Genomic DNA, 26,358 nt, shown 5'->3' with positions numbered 1-26,358 from the left:
ATAAGCAGTATTATGGAGCCATTACATTAGATATGTTTTTTGCTACAATGGCAGTCAAAGCCTGTGTGCTTCTCAGTGGCAGATATAGTTTCAATGTGTGAGGGGTTACAGCGATCTCTAGGTGAGATGCTTTTATCTGTGTGCATCTGAGCATCGACTGACACAGACAGCATCCTTGTCTGACGGCATCAGCTGTGAGCTCAAACTAATGTCTCTTCCTCACTGAAGTCAATAACACTCATTCAAATTGATGCCTAGAACATCAAATATACAGCATACCTCTAAGGGTGTTTGAAGAAGTATTCAATTATATCCTTGAGATCAAGGCATCACCTATGATTACACATTACACACACAACAAATAAGAATGTCCACAACCTTCTAATAAAAAAAAAAGAAAATAAATCTAATTTAAAATCTATATGCCAAGTTCTTTGAAAAGTGTTCTTAAAGGGGTGGTAAAACACATTCTTTTGAAGGCTTGACTGTGTTTGTGGGGTGCACTGTAACATGTGTTCATGCTTCGTTTTAAAAAAAATTGCCTTATTTTTCATATATTTGACCTTTATTCTACACTGCTCTGTCCCTCCTTGTAAAACGGTCTGATGCTTTCCGGGTTGTATGAAGCCAGTCCCTCAAAAATACGCGATGGGCTCTGATTGGTTAGCTGGCCTAGTGTGTTCTGATTCGCTAACCGCAGTGCACGGTTGTCGGAAACGTCACGCCCCTTACCTTACCGGTAGACTGTGCTTTGGTCGGCGTCAATAAAACCATATGAGAACATTTGAGTGAAGATGATCGAGCAGAACCTGTTCAGTCCTCAAGTGTAAAGACTGCGGATCTATAATGATCGCTACTGAATGGCACTGTTACTTTTGTATTTTTAGAACGATTATAGCCAAATATCTGTCGCAAGAACTATTAACCCAAAACAAACACTAAGCACTGGCTTTACTAGTAAGTTAGCCAAATCACACACAGAACCATGTTTAGCATGCCTGTAGATAAACAATACATAAAAGCTCTAATCAAAGAATCATTTACACTAATGCCAGGTTCGCTGTTGAGATTTTAACGTTAGTGTTTGTAATGTTAGGTGTTCGTCGGTTAAAGTTAAGTATGAATGAGCATTTAACAGACTGGTTTGCAGAACAGCGTTGTCATCTGTTTACTTCCTTGCTACAACCTATTACAGGAAAACACATCGATGAAATATAAATCAGACTTACAGGTTGTGGCCCGTAAACATCTTCTGTTTGTAAATCCAGCTTTCAGGACAAGCCGTTGTGCATATCCTGCATTGAACTCGCGAAGTTTGTGGAAGTTTGTGTTGTCTTCCGTGAAATGTGCAGCGCGCGCAGTGTTTTTTTCACGCAGCTGACTTTGTGCAAATCTGGCATTGAACTCGCGAAGTTTGTGTTGTCCTCCGTGAAATGTGCAGCGCGCGCGTCGTGCATCCACGCACCGGCAGTGTTTTTTTCACGCAGCTGACGTTGTGCAAATCTGGCATTGAACTCGGAAAGTTTGTGGAAGTTTGTGTTGTCCTCCGTGAAATGTGCAGCGCGCGCGTCGTGCATCCACGCACCGGCAGTGTTTTTTTCACGCAGCTGACGTTGTGCAAATCTGGCATTGAACTCGCGAAGTTTGTGGAAGTTTGTGTTGTCCTCCGTGAAATGTGCAGCGCGCGCGTCGTGCATCCACGCACCGGCAGTGTTTTTTTCACGCAGCTGACGTTGTGCAAATCCGGCATTGAAATCGCGAAGACGGTGGATGTTTTCCTCTGTTAGATGTGCTGCAGAGAGCCCTGCGCGCCTGATTCCCCGCTGACTCAAACACACGTGCATATAACATGCTGTATGTTAAACGCTCTGCAACGCACCCCCGTCCCAAGGAAGGCTGAACAGAGCAAGTACCCCAGACCTGCAATCCGGATGAAAATAACAGCGTTTCCTTGGCATCGCGGCAACAACACTCCAGCCTAACTAACTTATACCACAACAGCGCCGCGATACAAAATGGCCTCACCCTCCCTTATTTAATATTCTCAGAGGAGGGGTTTATGTAAATATTGAGCCTGTTGATGTCACCAACCCTGGAGGAATGTGTGTAGTCGCCTACTGGCTGTTTGCTGTAGTTCTTAGAAACTGATTTCTTTAAAAGCAAATATCTCCCTTTGCTTTAAACTTTGAACGTTGTAACTTTGCAGATGTTGTTTATGCTCAAGCAGCAACATTACACGCTAGCTAAAGTTAGAATAGTGAAATCGTGGTTTACCACCCCTTTAATACTCATAGGGTTTCAATAAAAAACAAAACACTTTTATGCTGTTTTCAACAGAAGCGGCATTTTAAGAGATTTTTTTTCAAACCTCTAATAAAAGTTTGACAATGCAACATGTGACATTCATCCTTTGAACTAAACTTTTTTTAAATCTCAAAATAGCTATTGTACATATATAAATATAAACATATAAACAATATAAATTAATATCTAAAATACTATTTAAGAAATTTGACATGTTCATCATAAAAGATTAAATAACAATTCATTATTTTGTTTGACAATTTTTAAAATACATTTATAGATTCATAGACAAAAAAAAAATGGTGGCATAATATTTTTATATGTGTGACATATACACTATATTGCCAGACATTTTGGGACGCTTGCCTTTACATGCACATGAACTTTAATGACATCCCATTTTTAATCTGTAGGGTTTAATATGGAGTTGGCCCACCCTTTGCAGCTATAACAGCTTCAACTCTTCTGGGAAGACTTTCCGCAAGGTTAAGGAGTGTGTTTTGACCATTCTTCTAGAAGTGCATTTGTGAGGTCAGGCACTGATGTTGGACGAGAAGGCCTGGCTCTCAGTCTCCGCACTAATTCATCCCAAAGGTGTTCTATCGGGCTGAGGTCAGGACTCTGAGCAGGCCAGTCAAGTTCCTTTACACCAAACTCACTCATCCATGTCTTTATGGACCGTGCTTTGTGCAGTGGTATGCAGTCATGTTGGAACAGGAAGGGGCCATCCTTAAACTGTTCCCACAAATTTGGGAGCATGAAATTGTCCAAAATGTCTTGGTATACTGAAGCATTAAGAGTTCCTTAAACTAAGTGAAACTAAGGGGCCAAGCCCAACCCCAGGAAGGGGCCATCCCTAAACTGTTCCCACAAACCAATTGCATGAAGCTCTCTACGAACTGCTCTTGAGCTAATCTGAAGGCCACATGAAGTTTGGAGGTCTGTAGCTATTGACTCTGCAGAAAGTTGGCGACTTCTGCACGATCTGCACCTCAGCATGCGTTGACCCCGCTCTGTGGTTTTACATGGCCTACCACTTCATGGCTGAGTTGCTGTTGTTCCCAATTGTTTCCACTTTGTTATAACACCACTAACAGTTGACAGTAGAATATTTAGTAGGAAGAGGAAATTTCACAAATGGACTTCAGGTGGCAACCTATCACGGTACCACACTTGAATTCACTGAGCTCCTGAGAGCGACCCATTCTTTCACAAATGTTTGTAGAAGCAGTCTGCATGCCTAGGTGCTTGATTTTATACACATGTGGCCATGGAAGTGATTGGAACACCTGAATTCAATGTTTTGGAGGGGTGTCCCAATACTTTTGGCAATATAGTGTATTTGGGTGTCCACTCTGTAAACTGAATATGTATTTAGAAATTCATAATAATAAAAGTTAAACACTGTAAATCCTTTGGAAGACATTCAGCTTTTAAAGCCATAACAAGTCTTTGCAGTGTGTAAAATCATATAGTACTGCTGCCATTCATATGCACCAGTGAGAAGATCAACGAACACAAGCATTGATGAAGTGTTGGTGACCAAACATATGCTGAAAAAAATGCGGATTAAAAATGCTGGAGTGGCCATTCAAATTCAGGGTTTAGACAATAAATAAAATAATAATAAAAAACCTCATTCTTTTTGTGCTGAGCGCAGCTGCCGTGTGACCGTGAGAGCGTGTTAATGCAAGCCCGGGCCATGAAAGAAACCTTTCACAATGAGATCACTTCAAAAGAGCTTGTAAACAAAGACAGGCCCATTTCAATCCACCGCGGACAGATAATCAAGCTTAAATAAAACCGCCTTCTCTGATGCTAAATAATAGCTGGAATAGGTGGCCATGCTGGCTGCCAGTAAATTTCCATTTCAACATAAAATATTTATGTAATAAAAACAAATTTCAAATAAAATTTAATTTGGCACAGAGGTGCTCTGAAGGTCCTTGAAATAGCGGTATATATCCAGCAGCTCCTGTGATGTCTGTTATTGCATTTGTGTGTCTTTGAGTTGCTGTCCCCTCCCATTTATTTCAAAAGGTCAGCAGTAATTGCTCCTAAACGCATGGAAACCTGCCTTGAATGTAGACTCACAGCACAGCCGGAGCTCCGTAAACCAATTTAATATAAAAAAAGGCCTCACATTAAATAAATACTCACTAAGCTAAAAAAAATGTTTCACAAATTAAAATTAACATTTGTGATTTGTGCTCTATGCATCTTCCCATGACTTATTACTGATTAACAGCACATTAATAGTCTATAATGTAAAATAACTTAACTTTTGTTGTGCGTTTTGTCATAAAATATTAATATTTTTATTATGTTTTATCAAGTTAAAGTCTTGTTTATGGAATAGCAGTATATATTCTAAATTAGTTATCCGTGCACATTGTTTTTTTTATTGATGTGCCCTCATTTTATTTAAACAAAAAAATCTCTCCTCCTTTGTGCATGATGGGGTTACAGCGCAAGGACAGAACCACGTTACCGACTTTCCACTCTTCTTCCTTTTATTTTCCTTTTTCTATCTGTGACCTCAGTTGAATGTTTATTAGTAGATGTTTTCCTCACTCAATCCCCATGTATGAGGATGAGTGTGATGTGTCATTTTATTAAACCCGGGGAAAATACGCCAGCTCTCGTCACTATGGCAAGCCGTTTTAGCATTTAAAAGCTAGGTTTGGCTATCTGGAATTAACATTGTGGATATCAACAACGTCTTTCTGGCTAGTCCTAATTACATTTTGGATATTTGGAATTGCCATTCAAGATATCTGTAACGTAATTGCGACTAGTCGAAATGACAGATAGAGATATCAGTAATTCAGTTTGACTAGGCAAAACTGAATTACAGATATCTGCAATGACATCATTGAAACCGACATTAAACTCGTCACACATCTTAAGTGACAATTGCAGATATCTGTAATTCCGTTTTTCCTAGGCAGAATGAAAGTCAAAGATATCTCAAACGTCATTATGACTAGTGCAAATTATTGTGCATGACGTTGTTCTATTTTAGATATCCATATTCCCCAGCTCCCGCCATAATCAAAGAGGAAGTGGGTTAATTTCCTTATTTCTATGAATGGAAGAAGAAAGAAGCAGTCATGGCGTTGGCTGTAATTGAAAAAAACACCAGAAAATGACATGAAATTGAACGAGCCCTCCCACAGGGGATTTGTGGAGAGAGAGAACGTCGTTCTATTGAAAACTGTGAAAGAAATCTCGGAAGAATTTAACATTTGCTATCACCTGACATAAACAATGAACTCAAAAGTAGTTTGGCTCAACTGAAAACTCTAATAGACGCAAATTTTTGTTGTAGAAAGTAATGAATCATCATTTCTTGCTGCCAGCTCCTGTCTAGCACGGGTTGCAGCATTAAAAAGATGATTAAAAACACTTTCTGGCTGCTCCGACATTGTGCTAATCAGTGTAAATACAAGTTAATAGTTAACAGGTGCTATGTGATTTGATGATTTGAACAACAAGCTCTGCTCCCGCCTAAAGTGGGATGTGGGTCTAATTTGCAGTCAAAACTCCAATTCAAGATATCTGTAATTACATTTTGACTAGGAAGAATGAAAGTTACAGATATCTCAAAATTCAGATATCTATGATCAAATTTCATTTAAAGATATCTATAACTTGATAACAGATATCTACAAAAATTATGACTATCCCTAACTCCAGTTTGAGATATCTACAACGTAATTTTGACTAGTCATAATTCAAGTTACAGATATCTACAATGTAATTTCGCCTAGTCAAAACTTGATTTAAGATATCTGAAAAGGAACATGTAGATATCTTGAATTATGGTGAATTAAAGATATCTTGAACTTGAGTTACGATTGGTCAGAATCAAATTGTAGATATCTCAAACTGGAAATACAGATATCTTCAATTCAGTTGCAGATATCCACTGTGTGAATTACGGATATCTGCAACTGAATTGTAGATATCTGTAATGATAAACCCCATACAAATGAATGGCAAACGTGACGTCATTTGTCCTAGGAAGAATGTCTTTGTGGATATCTGAAATGACAATTATGGATAGGAAGAATGTAGTTGCGGATATCTGAAATGTTCTTTTTGACTAGGCAAAACTGAATTACAGATATCTGCAACACATATCCAGTATAGCTTTTAAATGTTAAAATGGCTTGCCATACGTCTCTGTATCTTTTCCTCTGATACCCTTTGTTTTCTTTCTGGGCAACAACATCTCAACTGTGCGTTACACATTACATTGTTTTCTTGATCAAGAAGCAATTTCTTGGATATGTCACATTAGGGAAGAAAAGAAAATCACAACTTCCCTTTCATGATTGATGATCCGTTTGATTGAACTAAATTAAATGAACCAAACTAAATGAACCAAATTAAATGAAAAGGAGAAATGTTGCTTTGGCGACTTGTTTCATATTTAAATAAAATATTTGAAATGTTTATGGTCTTAGTTTTAGTTAACTACAATAACCCTGACTCTGTGTAAATGTAGTAATGACTTAAAGCTGCAGTACGTAACTTTTTGCACTCTAGCGGTTAATAAACAGAACTGCATGCATCTTGCAGAAGAGCATTGCAGCGGGAGATACTTCTCACGGTTTACGTCTGTGGCGAGTCACGCAGGGACTGTGCTCCTCCGCAGTGGTTCCTACCAGACCGGTCTGAAATAGTCCCAATATAAACACTCATTATAAGTGTACCATAATGATTCAGGGTAAGACAAAAAAACGGTTTGGAAAATGGATTCATGTTGTACATTCTCATTATAAATTTTTTTGTAAATCTTGAACACAAAAAAAGTTACGGACAGCAGATTTAAGTATTACCAAATCCTTCAGAAGGAATTAGCATACTAATTAAATAAAACATGATAACTGATAGAAATGACTGAAGTCATTGTAAGCTTTTCAGGTTTTTGTAAAGTATTGGATAGAAATGACTCAAGTGTTACTTCATACTTTTAAAGGAATAACTGGCCATTTGGAACAGTAGTCTAATGTGAAGATCATGGCAAACCATTAGTAATGACTCAAGTGTTACCAATTACAATCCAAACCCTTACAAAAACCTCAAAAGCTTACAATGACTTCAGTCATTACTAGGTATCATGCTTTTCACTTTAGAATCCTGTTACAAATAATTAGTAAATCCTTCTGAAGGATTTAAGGCCCGGGTATACTTCACTTACCGCGCCCGGACGCGTCACTGTCCGCGCGTCTTTCAAAGTATACTACACAACGGATGCGCGCGGAGGATCGCGTTCGACACATGCGCAGTAAAAAAGTGTCTATGCTCCACCAGACATCGGAGGGCAGCACTGAGTCCTGTCATCAAAGGGACATTTGCTGGGCATGATCGGAGAAGAACTGTAGTGGATCCACCATTGCTACATAGTTTGGAAGAAACACTGAAGAATCAACAATTCTCTCTTTTTTTTCCAAGCGTGTTGTTTTTAAACCGGTCTTTGCACACTCTTCTTCGACGGCTGAACACTGTGCTCAATACTGTGTTTATTGCCACCTAGTGGACTCTTCTGTACTGCTGGCGCATGCGCTGTTGCACGCGGACCGTCTGCGCGGTCACAAAATTTGGGCTGCGCGCGGACGGGGTGTGCGGCCGGCCGCGAGCCCTCCGAGTGACGAAAATTACGTCATGCGGGCGGTGCACGAACGCGGACGGCCGAAGTATACCCGGGCCTTTAGTAACACTTGAGTCGTGATCTTTACTTTAAAATGAATTGTACATTATTATTCACATTAATTATGAACCTGTGAACTATGAACTACATTCAACTGAGCACTATTACTTACTAATTACTAGTTAATCAGAGTTTCTTATTAGTTAAAAGTAGTTTCTAGAATGTTAATATTGCGTTACTCCTGTGTACTTATTCATTCATTTACTGCACATTTAAATTCTAAACGTACATTTCTGGCAATCACAGCTGCTTGCCTAGCTGCTGGGTGATTTGTTACTGAAATGCTGTAACTGATGTAAAAATCAAACAATCTTTAAACCCATGTTTGCCAACCATTAATTTGAATATTGACTGGGACACATGACCCATCATGATCTCCAAATGCCTGGTGAAAAAAAGTTCAGCAGTAACCTTTTCAAATGAAATGATACAGTTCCATATCTTGAGAAAGTCCGATGCATAGTCCATACATGGCACCATTACATATCCAAAGCTCAAAAACACCAGAGACCAAATTAAATTATAGTCAAACTAAACCCAGAATCATGCAGATATGCCTGATATTTATTACAACAACTATGTGCATGTGGCCAAAAGGACACCAAGACAGCTCTAAAAACTATGGGATGCCTACCTAAATCCTCATCACCTCAGAGGAACTGTTCTATGGGTTGATTTTGGATTGGGTTGCTGACTCGTACTGACCTGCCATCAACAGGAAGTTCTGGTAATTACAGAAAGTAATCAGTTGGACTGTAGTAGAGCTTCTTAAAGACCTCCTGTCGGGTGAAGTTGCGGAGGGTCCAGGCCTGAAGGGGACTATCATCACAGTACTCCACCGTTGGGCCGTACGTTCCATCCTCCAGCCGACTGATGGTTAGACACGACTGAGTGATGATGTGGAGGAAGGTGCGTTTCTGATGGTTCCCATGAAACATGACAATAAACCAGGTATGGGTACTGATGAGCTCAAAACATGCCCCCATCTCTTACAATTTAAATGAATGTTAATATTACATATAAAGATGATTGTAGCTAAATGCATTTAATATACATTTAAACTATAATGCACTTTTATTGAATTGCAATTACGTGTCCGAAAGATAAATAAAAAGAGACTGAGACCACAAATGAAAATTCTTCCATTTTAATATCTAAATGTCAATGAATTTCAGAATGTATTTGCTTTAATGACAGCAGTACTTGAATTGACATGGACAAAACCTGATGATCCAGGATCCATGACTTAAGAATGTTTCAAAGAGCAAAATCTGAACTACTGTAGAAAGTTGATTTATGGCACTAATTTGCTTATTTGAATAGTGATCTATAAATAGTGCAGTGTCTGAATTAATTTGTATTAATTTTACAACTATGCATCTTTTTTCAACATCAACACAACTTTATTTCCAGATTTTCAATGTGGTCTCAGACACTACTGTGTTACACACAGACGTTCTAAACAAGGGCACAAACTAATAGGAGTCATGGGAAAAGGTCAGATGTTAAAATGCAAATGTAGGGCTGGAAAGTCAGGAAATAAGTGTGGGTGTGTAGTTTGTATTTGCTGGTGTCTCGTAATGACAGAAAGCTGTAACGGGGTTGACATAGCAATGCTGAATTAATGGCTCTTTACCTTCTAAAATAGCTACTTAATTGGAAACAGTGCCAGAAACTGAGCAAATGACATCCCAGTAAACCAAAATCATCAATTTCCACATGCAGTGTGAAAAACCTGAGAGCTATTTTTAAAACAAATGTCTGTCTCTCCAGTTGCCAAGTATTGAGTAGTCTAAGGATAAATTGGAAACTGAATCACAATTTAATGGTGGCAAATTTTAGGATGTGCAATGATATCAGTATCCAGTGTTGGTAACACTTTAAAATAACTCACGCTATGAACCATTAGTTAAGCATTAGTAGTAATAGTTCATCCATCATTTATGAAGCATTAATAGACATTAGTAAGTGGCTTATAAATACAGCTGCAAATGTTTTATTCTTGATTTATAAGCATATCTGTAGTCTTTAATAATTAGGCCTATATTGTCATACTTTATTAATGATCAATTAATCATTTCTAAATTAAGTATTACATTATTTACAAACGTTAATTAGAAGTTGTCAGTGGTTCATAAAATCATTTAGAAAGTGTAAGTAAATTATTAATAAACTATTTAAATGTACATTTATACATCTTATTATACTTATACATATAGTAATAGTTACTCAGTGTGTTAATAAATGCTTATTCCTACTGTAAATCATGATTAATTCAAGTAGTTATAAAACATTTAGTAGTTGTCAGTTAATTATTTGTGTGAGCTCATCTAAAGTGAGGACATTTAAAGGCTCAGTTACTCATTTTGTTACTTTTTTATTTATATTCACTTTCTTGCTTATTTTATTCTTTTTGTTCATTTTGTTGATGTATATTCATCTTTTGCTTATTTTTTATTTATATTCACTTGCTTTCTTATTTTGTAATTTTTAGTTAATTTTGTTGCTTTTTGTTAATTCTGATGCTTTTTGTTAATTCTGTTGCTTGTTTAGTAACTTTTAAATTTTTATATGATATTTCAGATCTTTATTTTTCATGTTACAGTGGTGTGAAAAAGTGTCTGCCCCCTTTTCACATTTCTTATTTTTTTTGCATTTTTGTCACACTTAAATGTTTCAGATCATTAAACAAATTTAAATATTAGTCAAAGATAACACAAGTAAACACAAAATGCAGTTTTAAATGAAGGTTGTTATTATTAAGGGGAAACAAAATCCAAACCTACATGGCCCTGTGTGAAAAAGTGTTTGCCCCACCTGTTAACATAACTTAACTGTGGTCTATCACACCTGAGTTCAATTTCTCTAGCCACACCCAGGCCTGATTCCTGCCACACCTGTTCTCAATCAAGAAATCACTTAAATAGGACCTGCCTGACAAAATGAAGTAGATCAAAAGATCTTCAAAAGCTAGACATCATGCCGAGATCCAAAGAAATTCAGGAACAAATAAGAAAGAAAGTAATTGAGATCTATCAGTCTGGAAAGCCATTTCTAAAGGTTTGGGACTCCAGCAAACCACAGTGAGAGCCATTATCCACAAATGGAGAAAACATGGAACTGTGGTAAATCGTCCCAGGATGTCCAGCTGACCAAAATTACCCCAAGAGCGCAGCAACGACTCATCCAAGAGGACTCATCCAAAAGACCCCACAACAACATCCAAAGAACTGCAGGCCTCACTTGCCTCAGTTGAGGACAGTATTCATGAATCCACCATAAGAAAGAGACTGGAACTTTTCGAGTTCCAAGACGAAAACCACAGTTGAGCAAAAAGAACACTGAAGAAGGCTCGTCTCATTTTTTGATCCCTAAGACTTTTGGGGAAAACTTTTTGGTAGGTATGTGTCCCATTACATCTGGCATAAAAGTAACACCGCATTTCAGAAAAAGAACATCATACCAACAGTAACATATGGTGGTGGTAGTGTGATGGTCTGGGGCTGTTTTGCTGCTTCATGACCTGGAAGATTTGCTGTGATAAATGGAACCATGAATTCTGCTGTCTACCAAAAAATCCTGAAGGAGAATGTCCGGCCATCTGTTCGTGACCTCAAGATGAAGCGAATTTGGGTTCTGCAGCAGGACAATGATCCAAAACACACCAGCAAGTCCACCTCTGAATGGCTGAAGAAAAACTAAATGAAGACTTTGGAGTGGCCTAGTCAAAGTCCTGACCTCAATCCTAATGAGATGCTGTGGCATGACCTTAAAAAGGCAGTTCATGCTTGAAAACCCTCCAGTGTGGCTGAATATCAACAATTCTGCATAGATGAGTGGGCAAAAATTCCTCCACAGCGCTGTAAAAGACTCTTGATTGCAGATGTTGCTGCTAAGGGTGGCCCAACCAGTTATTAGGTTTAGGGGGCAATCACTTTTTCACACAAGGCCATGTAGGTTTGGATTTAGTTTTCCCCAAATATCATTTGATGATCTGAAACATTTAAGTGTGACAAACATGCAAAAAAAAAAAAAAAAAAAAGAAATCAGGAAGGGGGCAAACACTTTTTCACACCACTGTATATCAAGTGTACAGTTGTACAGTAAAAATGTTGATTCTTGAAAAAAATATTTCTATGTTCTGTATCACTCTGTGTTGTGTTTGTTTCATTTTTCTGTTTAGAAGATAACTGAGCCTTTAAATCTCCTATTAATGCTTTATAAATGATGAATTAACTATTTACTAATGTTTAACTAATGATTCATAGCGTGCAATAAAGTGTTACCCATCTTTTTTGAGCTTTGATCATTTATATGACTAGAGTCCTGCAGCACAAGTCTCCAGTAGATGGAATAAATACAATACCCTGCATTAGAGGCAATTTAGAGGTGAAAACTAAACCCTGGATTCATGTCTGTGTCCAATATTAAAACCAAAGCCACGAGGAGAATGAGATCTATTTTTAGATGGCTTCTGATTTCTTGTGGCCTTTTGTGATTCAGCACTTATGTGTGATGTCTTCTTTTTAATCAAATTACTAATTTATTTTAAAATATAAGCAGCAGAATCGACCCAGATGACAAAGAAGGCTAATATGTTATAGTAACAGAAATATCGATGATACCAAAGATCTCTATCTTTTTCTTTATTCAGCTGTGGCGTATGTGATATGTGTTTCTTGATATCTTGAGAATGCTGTAATGAATCTCAGATATTGATTATGTTATATTCACTGAAAATCAATGCCCGAGGAGGCTATGTTATAGGGCTGTATAGTAAACAAATATATTCCTCCATGCCATCACTCTAAACAGCCCTACAAATATGTTTCTAAATAAATTGATGCAACTACGTTTCTAAACCATTTACAATGTGACTCAAATACAGTGGGAGTCTAGTTCACGAACATCACAACCAGATAACTGAAACAACACGCAGCAAAACACAATTCAGATTATCTTACCTTAAAGTCATACTCCCATTTGCCAACATACTAAGATATGTACACAAAGAATAGTTCCTCAAATTTCAGGGCCAACAAGAGCACAACCATCTCAAATTCACAGTTCTGCTCCAGGAATTGTGATCAATATTCAGGCAATGAAAAAATTAGGCATACTACAAAAATAAAGGAGCACACAAGGTGGATAATAATGTGATATGCAGCTCCATCTGGTGGTTAAAAGCAGACATTTTCAACAAGTTGAAGGTCTGATGGGATATGTTTGTGGACAGCAGGGCAATAGCAATGCTAAATCTGGAAATGTAAGTAAACTTTTTCATTCTATAAATATAAATATTTATATATACCTTTTTCTTTACATAAATATGTGAGCATGTGAACGACGGCTGTGTCCTATAAGAAATTGCAAGCTAGAATATGCAGAAGTGAGAATGATATTTGAGAGCTATAGCCAAAAGGAAGAAGAAAAGTTATACTTAGATGATCATTTTCATTTCTGGATGAGCATTTCTTTAAGATCTCAGGCCACTCTGAATGATATTTTTGGGGCTCTAACCAACAACTTTCTGGGATCACACCAACTTTAAACTTGCACTACTGCTTGGGTGTGTGTATGATTGAGGACGAACGTGACTTCATATGCAAAAACCCATACAAAAAAAAGAGGTTCATTACCCCGAGTTCATTTTAAGTAAATTTAAGTAAAAGTTAATTATATTTTCCAAGAATTCTTTATGTAGTAATTACTATACTAAAATCAGTGTATATATTCTCTTAAGTGTATACTTCAATACTTAGTTTATAAAAGTATAATTTGTGACCCTGGACCACAAAACAGTCATAAGTCGCACGGGTATATTTGTGGCAATAGCCAACAATACATTGTATGGGTCAAAATTATCATGATCATGTTTCATGAAGATATTTTGTACATTTCCTAAAGTAAATATATTTAAAAATATATATTATTAGTAGTAATATGCATTGCTAAGGACTTCATTTGGACAACTTTAAAGGCAATTTTCTCAATATTTCGCATATTTTTTGCGCCCTCAGATTCCAGATTTTCAAATAGTTATATTTCGGCTAAATATTGTCATATCCTAACAAACCATACATCAATGATGTATAAATCTCAATGTTTTGTGGTCCAGGCTCACATTTTAAGGGTACTTTAATTGTATTTTGCAACTATACTGTTATCTATACCAGTGGTTCCCAACCCCGTTCCTGAAGGCCCACCATCAGGGCACATTTTGCATGTCTCCTTTGTCTGACACACCCACATCAGGTTTTGGAGTCACTACTAATGAGCTGATGACCTGAATCAGGTGTGTTTGATTGAGGAGACATGCAAAATGTGCACTGTTGGTGGGCCTCCAGGAACGTGGTTGGGAACCACTGATCTATACCATAAGTGAACTTATATAGGCTACTGTATGAACTTATATAGGCTACACTGTTTTCTAGTTATATACGTCTAACCCACTTTTTAGTTTATGAAAGCTGAAGTATATATACATGCTGAAGTATACTTTCAGTAAGCAACTAGTTTTTTTTTTTTTTATACATAATTTTCTTATACTTATAAGTTTTCTTTAAGTTACCTTAACATCATACATTATAGTTTACCATATATTTATTTTTCACTTTGATTTTTACTACTAGGTTCTTATACTGTAGGTAAGTGGACTTTCAGGTAACTCCTACATACAATACCAGTGGATTTATGCCCATGGTATATGTATTACATAGAGAGCCTTGGTCCATTGTCTATTTGACTTGACATTTTGTGATGAGATATAAAATGATTTATTTTGATAATGGGTTATAATACAGTAGATGCCAGTACGAATCATGTTTGTTACAATATTTTCACATCTTGAAAGAATTGTCAATAAAGTTTCTATGTGGGTTAATAACACTGTGTACAAAATTAAGTTCAGTTCCACTCCAGTACTATTTACTCTAAGCTATTTCATCCCAAAGCTGACTTGTTACTATAACCTTGAATGTGTATGTTTTAACATAGTATGTAAAACATATGCTGGACGAGTATCCAAGTATACTAGAATAAATTAAACTTTTCCTAAGCATATGCCGATCAAAAGATTAAGTACACGCATAGAGCAATTATTCTTAGAATTTGATGTATACTTTTCAGTATAAACCAAATAGGTTTACTATATACCTAACTATATACTATACCTTAAATAAACTTACTATACTCTATTTTATTAATTATATCTCAACATAAAAGCTAGACTAAACATACACTCTTATTTTTCGTTTATAAGAAGTATAATAAAAACTTGAATAAACTACTTTTTTATGAGGGAAGCTGTGCATAATTTGATGAATATGTTCTATTGACTTAAGATTCGGTGTGTGCAAGAGTGATGTGGTTGGTGTGTGTGATATATTCTGTGTAATATGTACCTCAGCATCGTATTCAAACATCTGGTTTCCTTTCATATGGTGGCACTTCAGCATAACAACAGGTCCATTAAGCCGCGATGCATCCAGACACAGGTCATCCGTACGGATTTCTTTGTCAGCAGTATACGAGAACACCTGCAAAAAGGTTGATCAACCGGGAATTAATTATGTTAATAATTATGAAATTACTTAACTTTTATACATTTATCCCTTTATGATTTCACTTGTGATTTCACTAACACTTGTGTTAACCAATCTTTCAATTCAGGAATAAAGATTAAAGGATTAGTTCAGCCAAACATTGGATTTTCAAGTTAAAAGAATTATGCAAAAGTTCAGTAAAAGTATTATAATTTAAGTTGTTATTCACAAAAATCTTTACATCTTGACTGGCTGTCCATACAATGTTTATGAGATATGTTTGTTTGTTTGTTTTTATTATCTATATATAATATGTTAATGCTTTGGCAACATTGTGATACACAGTCATGCTAATAAAGCAAATTTTAAATTGAAATTGAGTGAGTGAGTGAGTGAGTGAGTGAGTGAGTGAGTGAGTGAGTGAGTGAGTGTTTTATGTATGTATTTGGTTTGCTTTGTGAAATGCTTTGGCAATATGTACCCATGTATGTCATGCCAATAAAGCACAATTGAATTGAAATTGAGAGAGAGAGAGAGAGAGAGAGAGAGAGAGAGAGAGAGAGAGAGAGAGAGAGAGAGAGAGAGAGAGAGAGAGAGAGAGAGAGAGAGAGAGAGAGAAAGACTTTAAACCAAGCAGCAACAGTCTCTCTTGAGGCCAACACGGAAGCGACTTAAACTGCAATTAATTGACTGGCCGCTAGGGACAGACTCCAAAAGGGAGTCAAATCTGTATCTCCCCCATGTTAAAATAGCCAACTTTATGACAAATGTGAGGGGGGTGAAATTTTTTATGGCTCATCCAAATATAATCCATTAAATTATATTAAGCCTTAAAGTTCTGCATAATTAAGGGCATGGCCACTTGAGTGACAGGTGGATTGCCACTATGGTCGAGCTCAGCGGGCATGGGTTCAGCAACCAGTCACCTCAGCTCCATCCACGTCCCGGTGATGCGCTCCTAAGATGCCGACGGCCCGCTTTAGGCTTCAAAAATGTTCTTCAGAAACCTACGGGTGTCGTCACGGACACTATGTCCATATTTCTTTTATAGTCTATGTTTTAGACCCTTTAAATTTACACCATTTTCCAAAACATTATTAAATATAATAACCCCTCCCCCCCCCCCCCCCCACACACACACACACAATTTTACCAATTAAAAAACATATTTCCAAACTTGCTCATTGTCACCCCACCTCATTTTGAAAAAGAGTACATTATCAGTTTGTTTGTAATATGCAAATACAATAGCAAACCCTAAATTCTACCAACGACAAGTCAACATCTTGACCAGCATTTTTACATTGATGCGTTTTCAGGATTGCTAACTTGGCCAATCAACAGCACACTGGGTCAGCTGGCCAATCAGAGCACTCTGGGCTTTTCGGACGGGGAGCCTTAGTAGAAACCAGAACTCAATCAGACTGGAATAATGTACAGTATGTGAGAAAATAATGTGTTTTTTGAACATCAAAGCATTTTAACTATTCTAGTACACCCAATAAACATAAAAATGACCTATTAAAATAGTATGGCCCTCTTTAAATGTCAGTCTGTATGTCTTACAAAGCTATTACTTCAGAAGATTGACTTTAATCATACTTTCATTGTGCATTCTTTGAATGGCCTCAGTCCCCATACGTTGTAATTGCAGGAAAAAGAGCTACCTAGAGATTATTCAAAATATATCCTTTTTGATTTCAACAGAAAAAAAAAACAGAAAGCCATTATGTACAGGTTGGGAATTATATGGTTAATGTTGGCAAAACGTAACATTTTTGGTGAACTATTCCTTTTTTTAGATTTATTTATTTATTTGAGGTAATATTTAATACAGCTTTCTTACCTGGTTGCCGCCCATTCCATGACAGTTGAAGAAGCCAACCTTTTCATTCTCTTTACGGCCCATGTTATCCACACACTGATTTGTCTCAACATTTCTGATCTATTAACAAAAGGACAATGTCTGAGGATTTCATACAATGCCGTATTCTTTTAATTTAATAAATGTTTTTATTGCAGAGATTTTCAGCATAACCACACACATAAACCTGCACATTTAGATGTGTGCAAACTGACAAACCGAAAGCTGAAAAGAAACATTTTACTGAATGCAAACATTTATCTTTCCATGACCACATCGAACAAGAAAAAAATGAAAGTATTGTACCTCCCCGAGTGAGTAATATCTGCGAGGAATCTGAGAGTCAGGGTAGATGTTCTCCAGGTACCATGAGAAGGGTTTACACTTCAGAGTTTCCCTCAAAGCCTTCCGAGAAGAAACATCCCCATAATCCACCCGAACCACACCTGAAGAAACACAAACAATTAACATCCATTAAATCCATCATATTTTGGTCCTTCAAGTGAAATGTGAAAGCATGACCCTCATTTATAAGTCACTTGAGGTAAAAGTGTCTGCTAAATGAACGCATGTAAATGACCCAGTTACAAGCATGACAGGGTAAATGAGGAAGGCATATAAACAGTCTATTGAAGCATCTGGAAAATATATCCATATCCATATTAGCGAACATTTACATTTATTCAAGTCATTTCTGTCAGGACCACTATCTTCAAAGATGATTAACAATAAGCATACAGTTTGGATTAGAGATATGTTTCCAATCTAGGCAAGAAGTCCCTGACCATCCATGCAGCCTAGCATAGATAAGAGCAGGGAGCGCAGCGATAACCCCGCTCACGGTATATCAAATTTTTTTCACTGGACCTTTATTATGGCTTATTTTACTGTCAGGAGTACAGGAAATATATTAAAAAAAAAAGTAGGACAATTACAAATCATTATTATGATCACTATTAATCGAAGTAAACTCCACTGTACAATAGTAATATATTTCTATACTATTATACTATAATATATATTTCTGTTATTTCAAGTTATACCAAACTTTTATTTTGACAGGTAGTCAAGAAAGACCTTTGACTTCCTGTGTGTATATGATACGACAAATATCGATAGTTTATCAAATGAAACGGTGAAATGTTGATGAAGTGACTCTAAGAGCAGCTCATGTGTCCATGTATAGGGAGACCGTAGACACTGAAATCATCGCGAGCAATTAATTCCTGGTTGATCAACCTTAGTTTGTGTAGAGGTAGACGAAGCTGCGGCACTCATTCACACAGACATGGCAAAACATACAGACAGTTTAAATAGCAGACTTTTTGAGCTTTAATATTCACAGACACTAGTCCGTGTTGATATCTGATTCATTGTACAGCCCTACTTTTGATTTATTCATCCAAAAATTTCCAAATTCTGTGACGTTCCTCTTTATACAGCAAGTGCCATTTGTGACTGGATTCTGTGATTCCATTTGTGTTTTCAGCGTCGCGGAAATCATATGGTTCTACGTGGTTTTTGCAGTATTAAATATAGTTTGTTTTGTGAGTATTTATTGTGTTATGAAGTTGTTACCATTAGTGTAATAAGGGTATGAGGTCCACTCTCAATACACTCTACATAGCCCTCTTTATGGTAATTGAATATACACTCACCTAAAGGATTATTAGGAACACCATACTAATACTGTGTTTGACCCCCTTTCGCCTTCAGAACTGCCTTAATTCTATGTGGCATTGATTCAACAAGGTGCTGAAAGCATTCCTTAGAAATGTTGGCCCATATTGACAGGATAGCATCTTGCAGTTGATGGAGATTTGTGGGATACATATCCAGTGCACGAAGCTCCCGTTCCACCACATCCCAAAGATGCTCTATTGGGTTGAGATCTGGTGACTGTGGGGGCCATTTTAGTACCGTGAACTCATTGTCATTTTCCAGAAACCAATTTGAAATGATTCGAGCTTTGTGACATGGTGCATTATCCTGCTGGAAGTAGCCATCAGAGGATGGGTACATGGTGTTCATAAAGGGATGGACATGGTCAGAAACAATGCTCAGGTAGGCCGTGGCATTTAAACGATGGCCAATTGGCAATAAGGGGCCTAAAGTGTTCCAAGAAAACATCCCCCACACCATTACACCACCACCACCAGCCTGCACAGTGGTAACAAGGCATGATGGATCCATGTTTTCATTCTGTTTACGCCAAATTCTGACTCTACCATCTGAATGTCTCAACAGAAATCGAGACTTATCAGACCAGGCAACATTTTTCCAGACTTCAACTGTCCAGTTTTGGTTAGCTCGGGCAAATTGTAGCCTCTTTTTCCTATTTGTAGTGGAGATGAGTGGTACCCGGTGGGGTCTTCTGCTGTTGTAGCCCATCTGCCTCAAGGTTCGTGTTGTGGCTTAACAAATGCTTTGCTGCATACCTCGGTTGTAACGAGTGGTTATTTCAGTCAAAGTTGCTCTTCTATCAGCTTGAATCAGTCGGCCCATTCTCCTCTGACTTCTAGCATCAACAAGGCATTTTCGCCCACAGGACTGCCGCATACTGGATGTTTTTCCCTTTTCACACCATTCTTTGTAAACCCTAGAAATGGTTGTGCGTGAAAATCCCAGTAACTGAGCAGATTGTGAAATACTCAGACTGGCCCGTCTGGCACCAACAACCATGCCACGCTCAAAATTGCTTAAATCACCTTTCTTTCCCATTCTGACATTCATTTTTGAGTTCAGGAGATTGTCTTGACCAGGACCACACCCCTAAATGCATTGAAGCAACTGTCATGTGATTGGTTGATTAGATAATTGCATTAATGAGAAATTGAACAGGTGTTCCTAATAATCCTTTAGGTGAGTGTAGATACAGCAGCTGTTTCTGCTATGCACCGGTATTTAAAAAATACTTATCAGTCGCGAAATTGAAACCGGTTTACCGTATGTTTACCACCCAGCACTACTACCCAGACATACCCAGACAAAGCTAACTCGCTATTGCTTGCATCTCTCGAAAATTGCCTACCCTACCGTTAAGGAAACAAGCATGTTGCCAGAACCCAAAATGTTAGAAATGTTCTATTATATTTGCATTTTCAAAATAGAATTTGTAAAACTAATTCGATTTTTTAAACTTTTTAATAGCTGACAATATCATTAACAACTGTCATAAAGAAGATTCAAGTGACATTTAGGAATCAGCCTTTCTGAATATGGTTCTGAATAGAATGTTTAGATATGAAAACAAGATATAATAAATACTAATAATTTTAGTATTATTATTTTAGCTATTTATTGCAGTGATGTGATAAACTGCAGCTGAAATAAGGAGGGTTTCATGAACTGTTAATACAAATACAGTACACCCCCCCCCCAGATAAAAAAAAAAAAATACTTACCAGACTAACATTATATGCCATAATATGAAAATGCAGTGGCACAATTGAAACTAAGCAGAGGTCTCGATTTGAAACAGACACTAGAGGGAGCATAAACATCACCTCTCTCCAGTAAAAGCTCAATTTATATGAAATCTGCTCACGCTAAAATTTCATCCATCCATTCACCAAACTGCTTATCTTCTTTATCTTTTCTTCTAGATGGGTGGTCTCTTATATGTGTGGTATTGCAGAGGGGGTATAATACATACAGAGCTGCTGACGACCCAGAGGCTGTCACATACTGACAGCTGAAGCGTCAGGCATTTGTGTCTTTCTGCTGAGTGTTGACTTTCTGCATTTCTTCCATAGCCTAACGTTTTCTCTCTTTATGTCTGCTTTGATATTTTCTGCTGCGTTTTGTGACCTATCCTCTCTCTGTCTCTCTCTCTCTCTCTTTGTCTGTGGTGCAGATGATAAATGATCTTGTGTGTTTCAGTAGACACCGTGGGGCAGAGCTGCTCTCAGATGTGATCACTGGGTCTAAGTTATATGCTCCCCTGTTATATATCTCCCCTCTGAGCTCACACCACAATTAAAATAACTTAATATTATTGTTCTAAATCCAAACAACATTCTTTCATCAGAGACAGTGACGGGTATTTCAAAGGACAAAAAAACAACAGAAAAAAAACATATAGATGGATAATATAAAAGTAGTCCACATAACTTGTGCTAGATCGAAATTTAACTGAAATACATAGAACATCTTTGTTGTAGCTCTCAAATCTCATTAACATTTCCACATATTCAAACTTGTCACATCACATGTGTTTTGAAACACACATAAGCCATAACTTGTTACCCTGCACATTTGTGGAATGAGATTTAAAGCAGAGTAGAAATTGTTTAGTGAAATGTCTAAATATCATAAAACATAATTTAGCAATATAGTCCATGAATCATATGGACTACTTGAATAGTTTTATAGTTCTGTTTTGCCCTTTTTGGAGACTGACTGTATGAATAACCATTCTCATCATATGAAAAAGAGTATTGTGAACCTTCAGTCTTCACCAGTCCACTTGTTTCCAAGACCCGAGTAGGTTTTAATGAGTGTACTACTCGATGGCTGCCACTGTACACTTGTATTGTCATGTGACCATACATTTTGGAAACACTCATCATTTCTGCCAGACTGTAAAAATGAGAAGCACATGAGAGGAGTGGAAGGCACCTATTTACTTTAAAAAAAAAAGTGGCTCGTCAAAGTAAAATTTTAGCGCATCAAAGCAAATGTGTCCAGGACTAAAATATTTATAATCCATATTGGTTATTTAGCCATGTATAAAACCATGCAAATGATGTAGCTAAATATTAGCCTGAATTGGTTAGATAGCTAGTTTAATAAAAAATGACAGCTATGGGGCAAAGTGAGTGTCACAGGGTGTTTTGGTGTTGGTCCATGTTCATTGTTCTTGGTTCTGTTTTGTTTATCATGTTCATGGTTATGTTTGAGTTTGTCATGTTCACAGTCTTGTCATGCACTTCCTGGTCTTGTCATGTGACTCCCATGCCCTCATGTGATCTTGTGTCGTGTCCTGTCATTGGTTCATTGTTTAATCACTGTTCACAGGTGTCACTTGTCTTGTCATTAGTGTGTGTATTTAAGCCCTCATGTTTGCCATGTGTCTTGTTCTGTTATTAACGTTGTACCCGTTGGTGGTGAGTGTTCTCAAGTCTGTTATGTTTAATCAAGCCAAGTTTATTGTCAAGCCAAGTTTTGATTGTTGTTTTGCCAAGTTTTGAGTTATGTTAGGATTTATGTTTGGATAAATAAATGCTGCACATGGATTCTGAACATTTGCCTCCAGTGGATCTATATGTTACAGTGAGTCAAATGATCTGGGGTAAATTGAGCCAGCGTTTTAACTTACCCCACCATAAGGCACTGTAGTTAAGTTAATTAAATCTCTGAAGTATAAACTGGTATAATTTCAATGTAATGTTAAACAAATGTATTATTTTCTTTAAAAAGTTTGAGTTTATTTCATAAGAACAATAATTACATCAAATCCTTCTCTGATAAGACCCAGAAGATTCTTAATCATATATATCTTTACACCTGCAGTCCCTAATGACCTAACATGTTCAACATTGCAGAAAACCTACCATGCCAAGAACCTTTAGACTAAAATGTTTATTAGTTTCAATGAAATTTATTAATTCATTCTAATTCATTTTTTTTCTCATTTAATTTGTATTTAAATTTACTCAACAAACTCTGTTTAGGCTGTTTTTGGGAAGGTTAAAATGTCTTGGTTACGTATGGTAACCCTCGTTCCCTGAAGCCCCTATTAGCTTCGAGATATAGAGAACAGGCCAATGGGCCATCGGCGTGCGAGATCTGCATCTCGCGCTCCGCCCCCGCACCGCGGGTATAAACAGGAAGCGAGAGCAGCGTACTATTGTTTTTCACTGAGGAGCAGAACTAGTGACTCGGCCATGCAGTGATGGTACAGCAACTGTTCGGACTCAACAGGGTTCGCCTTTTTTAAGGGAACTCGACTGGAGCAGATAAGCGCACGTATCTGATCCACAGGGAAGGGAATGGTGCAGCAAGCCGACACTAGAACGGGCACTTCGGTGTTACTGATTATGGGAAGCGAGCACACAGGAAGCTACCGGCTCTACACAGAGGCTATAAAATCTAGCAAACGTGTTAGGTGTCGCCCAGCCCGCAGCTCTACACATATCTGTCAGCGAGGCGCCACGAGCCAACGCCCAGGAAGAAGCTACACCCCTGTTGGAGTGGGCTCTTAACCCGAGCGGGCAAGGCATGTCTTGGGTTTCATACGCCAAGACGATGGCATCCACTATCCAGTGGGCCATCCTCTGCTGTCCTCCGACCGTAACAGACGAAGAGCTGCTCTGATGTCCTGAAGCTTTGCGTTCTGTCCACGTAGGCCCGCAGGGCGCGGACCGGACAGAGAAAAGCTAGGGCTGGGTCTGCCTCCTCCGAAGGAAGCGCTTGCAGGCTCACCACCTGATCCCGGAAGGGAGTTGTGGGAACCTTGGGCACGCATCCAGGCAGGGGTCTCAGGATTACATGAGAGTTACCGGGCCCAAATTCCAGGCACGACTCGTCAACCAAAAATGCCTGCAGGTCCCCTACCCTCTTGATGGAGGCCAATGCAGTCAGGAGTACTGTCTTCAGAGACAGAACTTTTAACTCAGCTGACTGCAAAGGCTCAAAGGGTGCTCTCTGCAGTGCGGTTAGCACCAGAGTTAAGTCCCAAGAGGGTATAGAGGGAGGGCGAGGCGGATTTAGTCTCCTCACCCCTCTCAGGAACCTGACGATCAGAACGTGCTTACCTAAGGACTTTCCATCTATCATGTCATGATTAGCGGCAACATAAACTTTGAGGGTGGAGGGAGACAGCCTTTGCTCCAACCCGTCTTGTAGGAAGGAAAGCACCGAACTGATCAAACACCTTCGGGGGTCTTCTTGGCGAGAAGAGCAACAATCGACGAACAGGTTCCACTTCAACGCATAGAGCAGTCTCGTAGAGGGAGCTCTAGCGGAAGTGATGGTGTCTACCACTGTCTTGTGGTAGGCCACCTATAACCTCCGCACCCCGTCCAGGGACCAGACATGGAGTTTCCAGAGGTCCGGACGCGGGTGCCAGAGGGTGCCCCGTCTCTGAGTTAGGAGGTCCTTCCTCAGAGGAATGGGCCAAGGAGGTGCTGTTGCGAGGAGCACTAGTTCCAGGAACCAAGTCCGGTTGGGCCAATACAGGGCAACCAACAGGACTTGCTCCTCGTCCTCCCTGATGTTGCACAGTGTCTGTGCAAGAAGGCTCACTGGGGAAATCGCATATTTGCGAAGGCCCCGGGGCCAGCTGTGTGCCAGAGCATCTGAGCCGAGGGTCCCCTCGGTCAGGGAATAAAACAACTGGCAGTGGGTCGTGTCCGGGGGGGCAAGCAGGTCTACCTGTGCAGTCCCGAAGCAACTCCAGACCAGCTGGCCACCTTGGGATGGAGTCTCTACTCTCCCGGGAGCACTTGCTGACGTGAGAGCTCGTTGGCTGCACGATTGAGCAGGCCCGGAATGTGAACGGCATGAAGCGACCTCAGATGCTTCTGACTCCAGAGGAGGAGGAGATGGCGGGCGAATTGTGACATGCGACGGGAGCGTAGACAACCCTGTTTTCTTTGACGTACGCAACGGCCGCAGTGCTGTCCGTACGGACGAGAACTTGCTTGTCTCTGAGCGGCTCCTTGAAACGGCTAAATGCAAGATGAACTGCTAACAACTCCAGGCAATTGATATGCCATTGCAGTTGAGGCCCCATCCACAAACCCAAAACTGCAAGCCCATTGTACGTGGCGCCCCAGCTGGACACTTGTTCTAGAGGCACTCCTGCCCGTAGAAACGAAGGGTCCAACCACGGGCTGAAGGTTTGGCGGGATCTCAGCGTCACTTGGACACGGAGGGTTCCGCTGTGCCATGCGGTCTCATATGAAGCAATCCCAGCTGCGTTACTGTGGCTGCGGATGCCATGTGCCCCAGGAGCCTCTGAAAGTGTTTCAGTAGCACCGCTGTCCTGCATTTGAATGAATTCAAGCAGTTCAACACAGACTTTTCGGTGAGGCACGCTGTCAGACCGACCGAGTCCAGCTCCGTACAGAGAAAAGAGATCCTCTGCGTGGGGCAGAGCTCTTTTCTCCCTTGACCTAAAACCCCAACCGGCTGAGGTGCCCCATGGTCTCTCATGGGAGCAATGGGCGCCTCCGCGACTTTTGTGAAGACACGGTGCTACAGGGACAGCCCGAAGGGTAAGACTCTGTACTGATATGCCCGTCCCTCGAAGGCAATGCGTAGGAACGGTCTGCGTCGAGGGAAAACCGAGACATGAAAGTACGCGTCCTACAGGTCGATCGCAGCTAACCAGTCTTGGGGACGGATGCACCTGAAGATGCGTTCCTGGGTTTAGCATTCTGAACGGCATTTCTTTAAGGGACCTATTCAAGAATTGCAGAACCAAGATCGTCCATAACCCGCTGATCATGGGTACAATGAAGTACGGGCTGTAGAACCCGGACTTCATATTGGCTGGATGGACCGGCTCTATCGCGTCCTTCGCCAGTAGGACTTCGATCTCCGTCTGGAGCACAGGGGCATCCTCCTTCGACACGGAGGTGAAGTGAACGCCCCTGAACTTGGGGGAGCGCCAGGCGAACTGAATCGCACAGCCGAGTCTGATGGTACAGACGAGCTGGCGAGACAGGCTGGGAAGCACTAGCCAGGCTCCCAGTGACCGTGCAAGCGGACCAACAGCACCACTGACGTACCCGCAGGGGATAGCGTAGCGGCGTGCAGGGACCCGACTTGGACAGCATGGTAGCGGCCCGAAGTGGGGTCTGAGTGTGCTGTCCAACACTACCTGCTTCCACTGAGGGGGTGTGCGAGTGTGGGAAGGCCGCTTGTGTGCATGCCCACAGCCGGCACCCCCTGCTGGCAATTTGGAGAGGCACCAGAGG

General features: G+C 39.4%; 1 protein-coding gene across 2 annotated transcripts in view; it reads right to left on the bottom strand.

The window, feature by feature from the left end:
• The window catches only part of galnt13 (polypeptide N-acetylgalactosaminyltransferase 13), a 133,308-nt gene that overhangs the window by 12,066 nt on the left and 94,884 nt on the right, over nucleotides 1-26,358 (bottom strand). Inside the window, exons 9-13 of one of the 2 annotated variants that reach the window (XM_079821924.1) lie at nucleotides 17,738-17,877; nucleotides 17,414-17,512; nucleotides 15,427-15,561; nucleotides 12,988-13,017; nucleotides 8,729-8,940 (exon numbers count right to left, since the gene is read on the bottom strand). In XM_079821924.1, the coding sequence (XP_079678050.1) occupies nucleotides 8,755-8,940; nucleotides 12,988-13,017; nucleotides 15,427-15,561; nucleotides 17,414-17,512; nucleotides 17,738-17,877 (590 nt within the window). In that variant the 3' untranslated portion in view covers nucleotides 8,729-8,754. The remainder of the gene's footprint in view (nucleotides 1-8,728; nucleotides 8,941-12,987; nucleotides 13,018-15,426; nucleotides 15,562-17,413; nucleotides 17,513-17,737; nucleotides 17,878-26,358) is intronic. The other variant, XM_079821925.1, reaches the window with a different exon arrangement.

The sequence above is a fragment of the Gobio gobio genome, assembly GCF_949357685.1.
Source record: "Gobio gobio genome assembly, chromosome: 7".
Classification (NCBI taxonomy): Eukaryota; Metazoa; Chordata; class Actinopteri; order Cypriniformes; family Gobionidae; genus Gobio; species Gobio gobio.
Note: the sequence above shows the minus strand (reverse complement) of the source record. Positions and strands in the feature narration are given on the sequence as shown.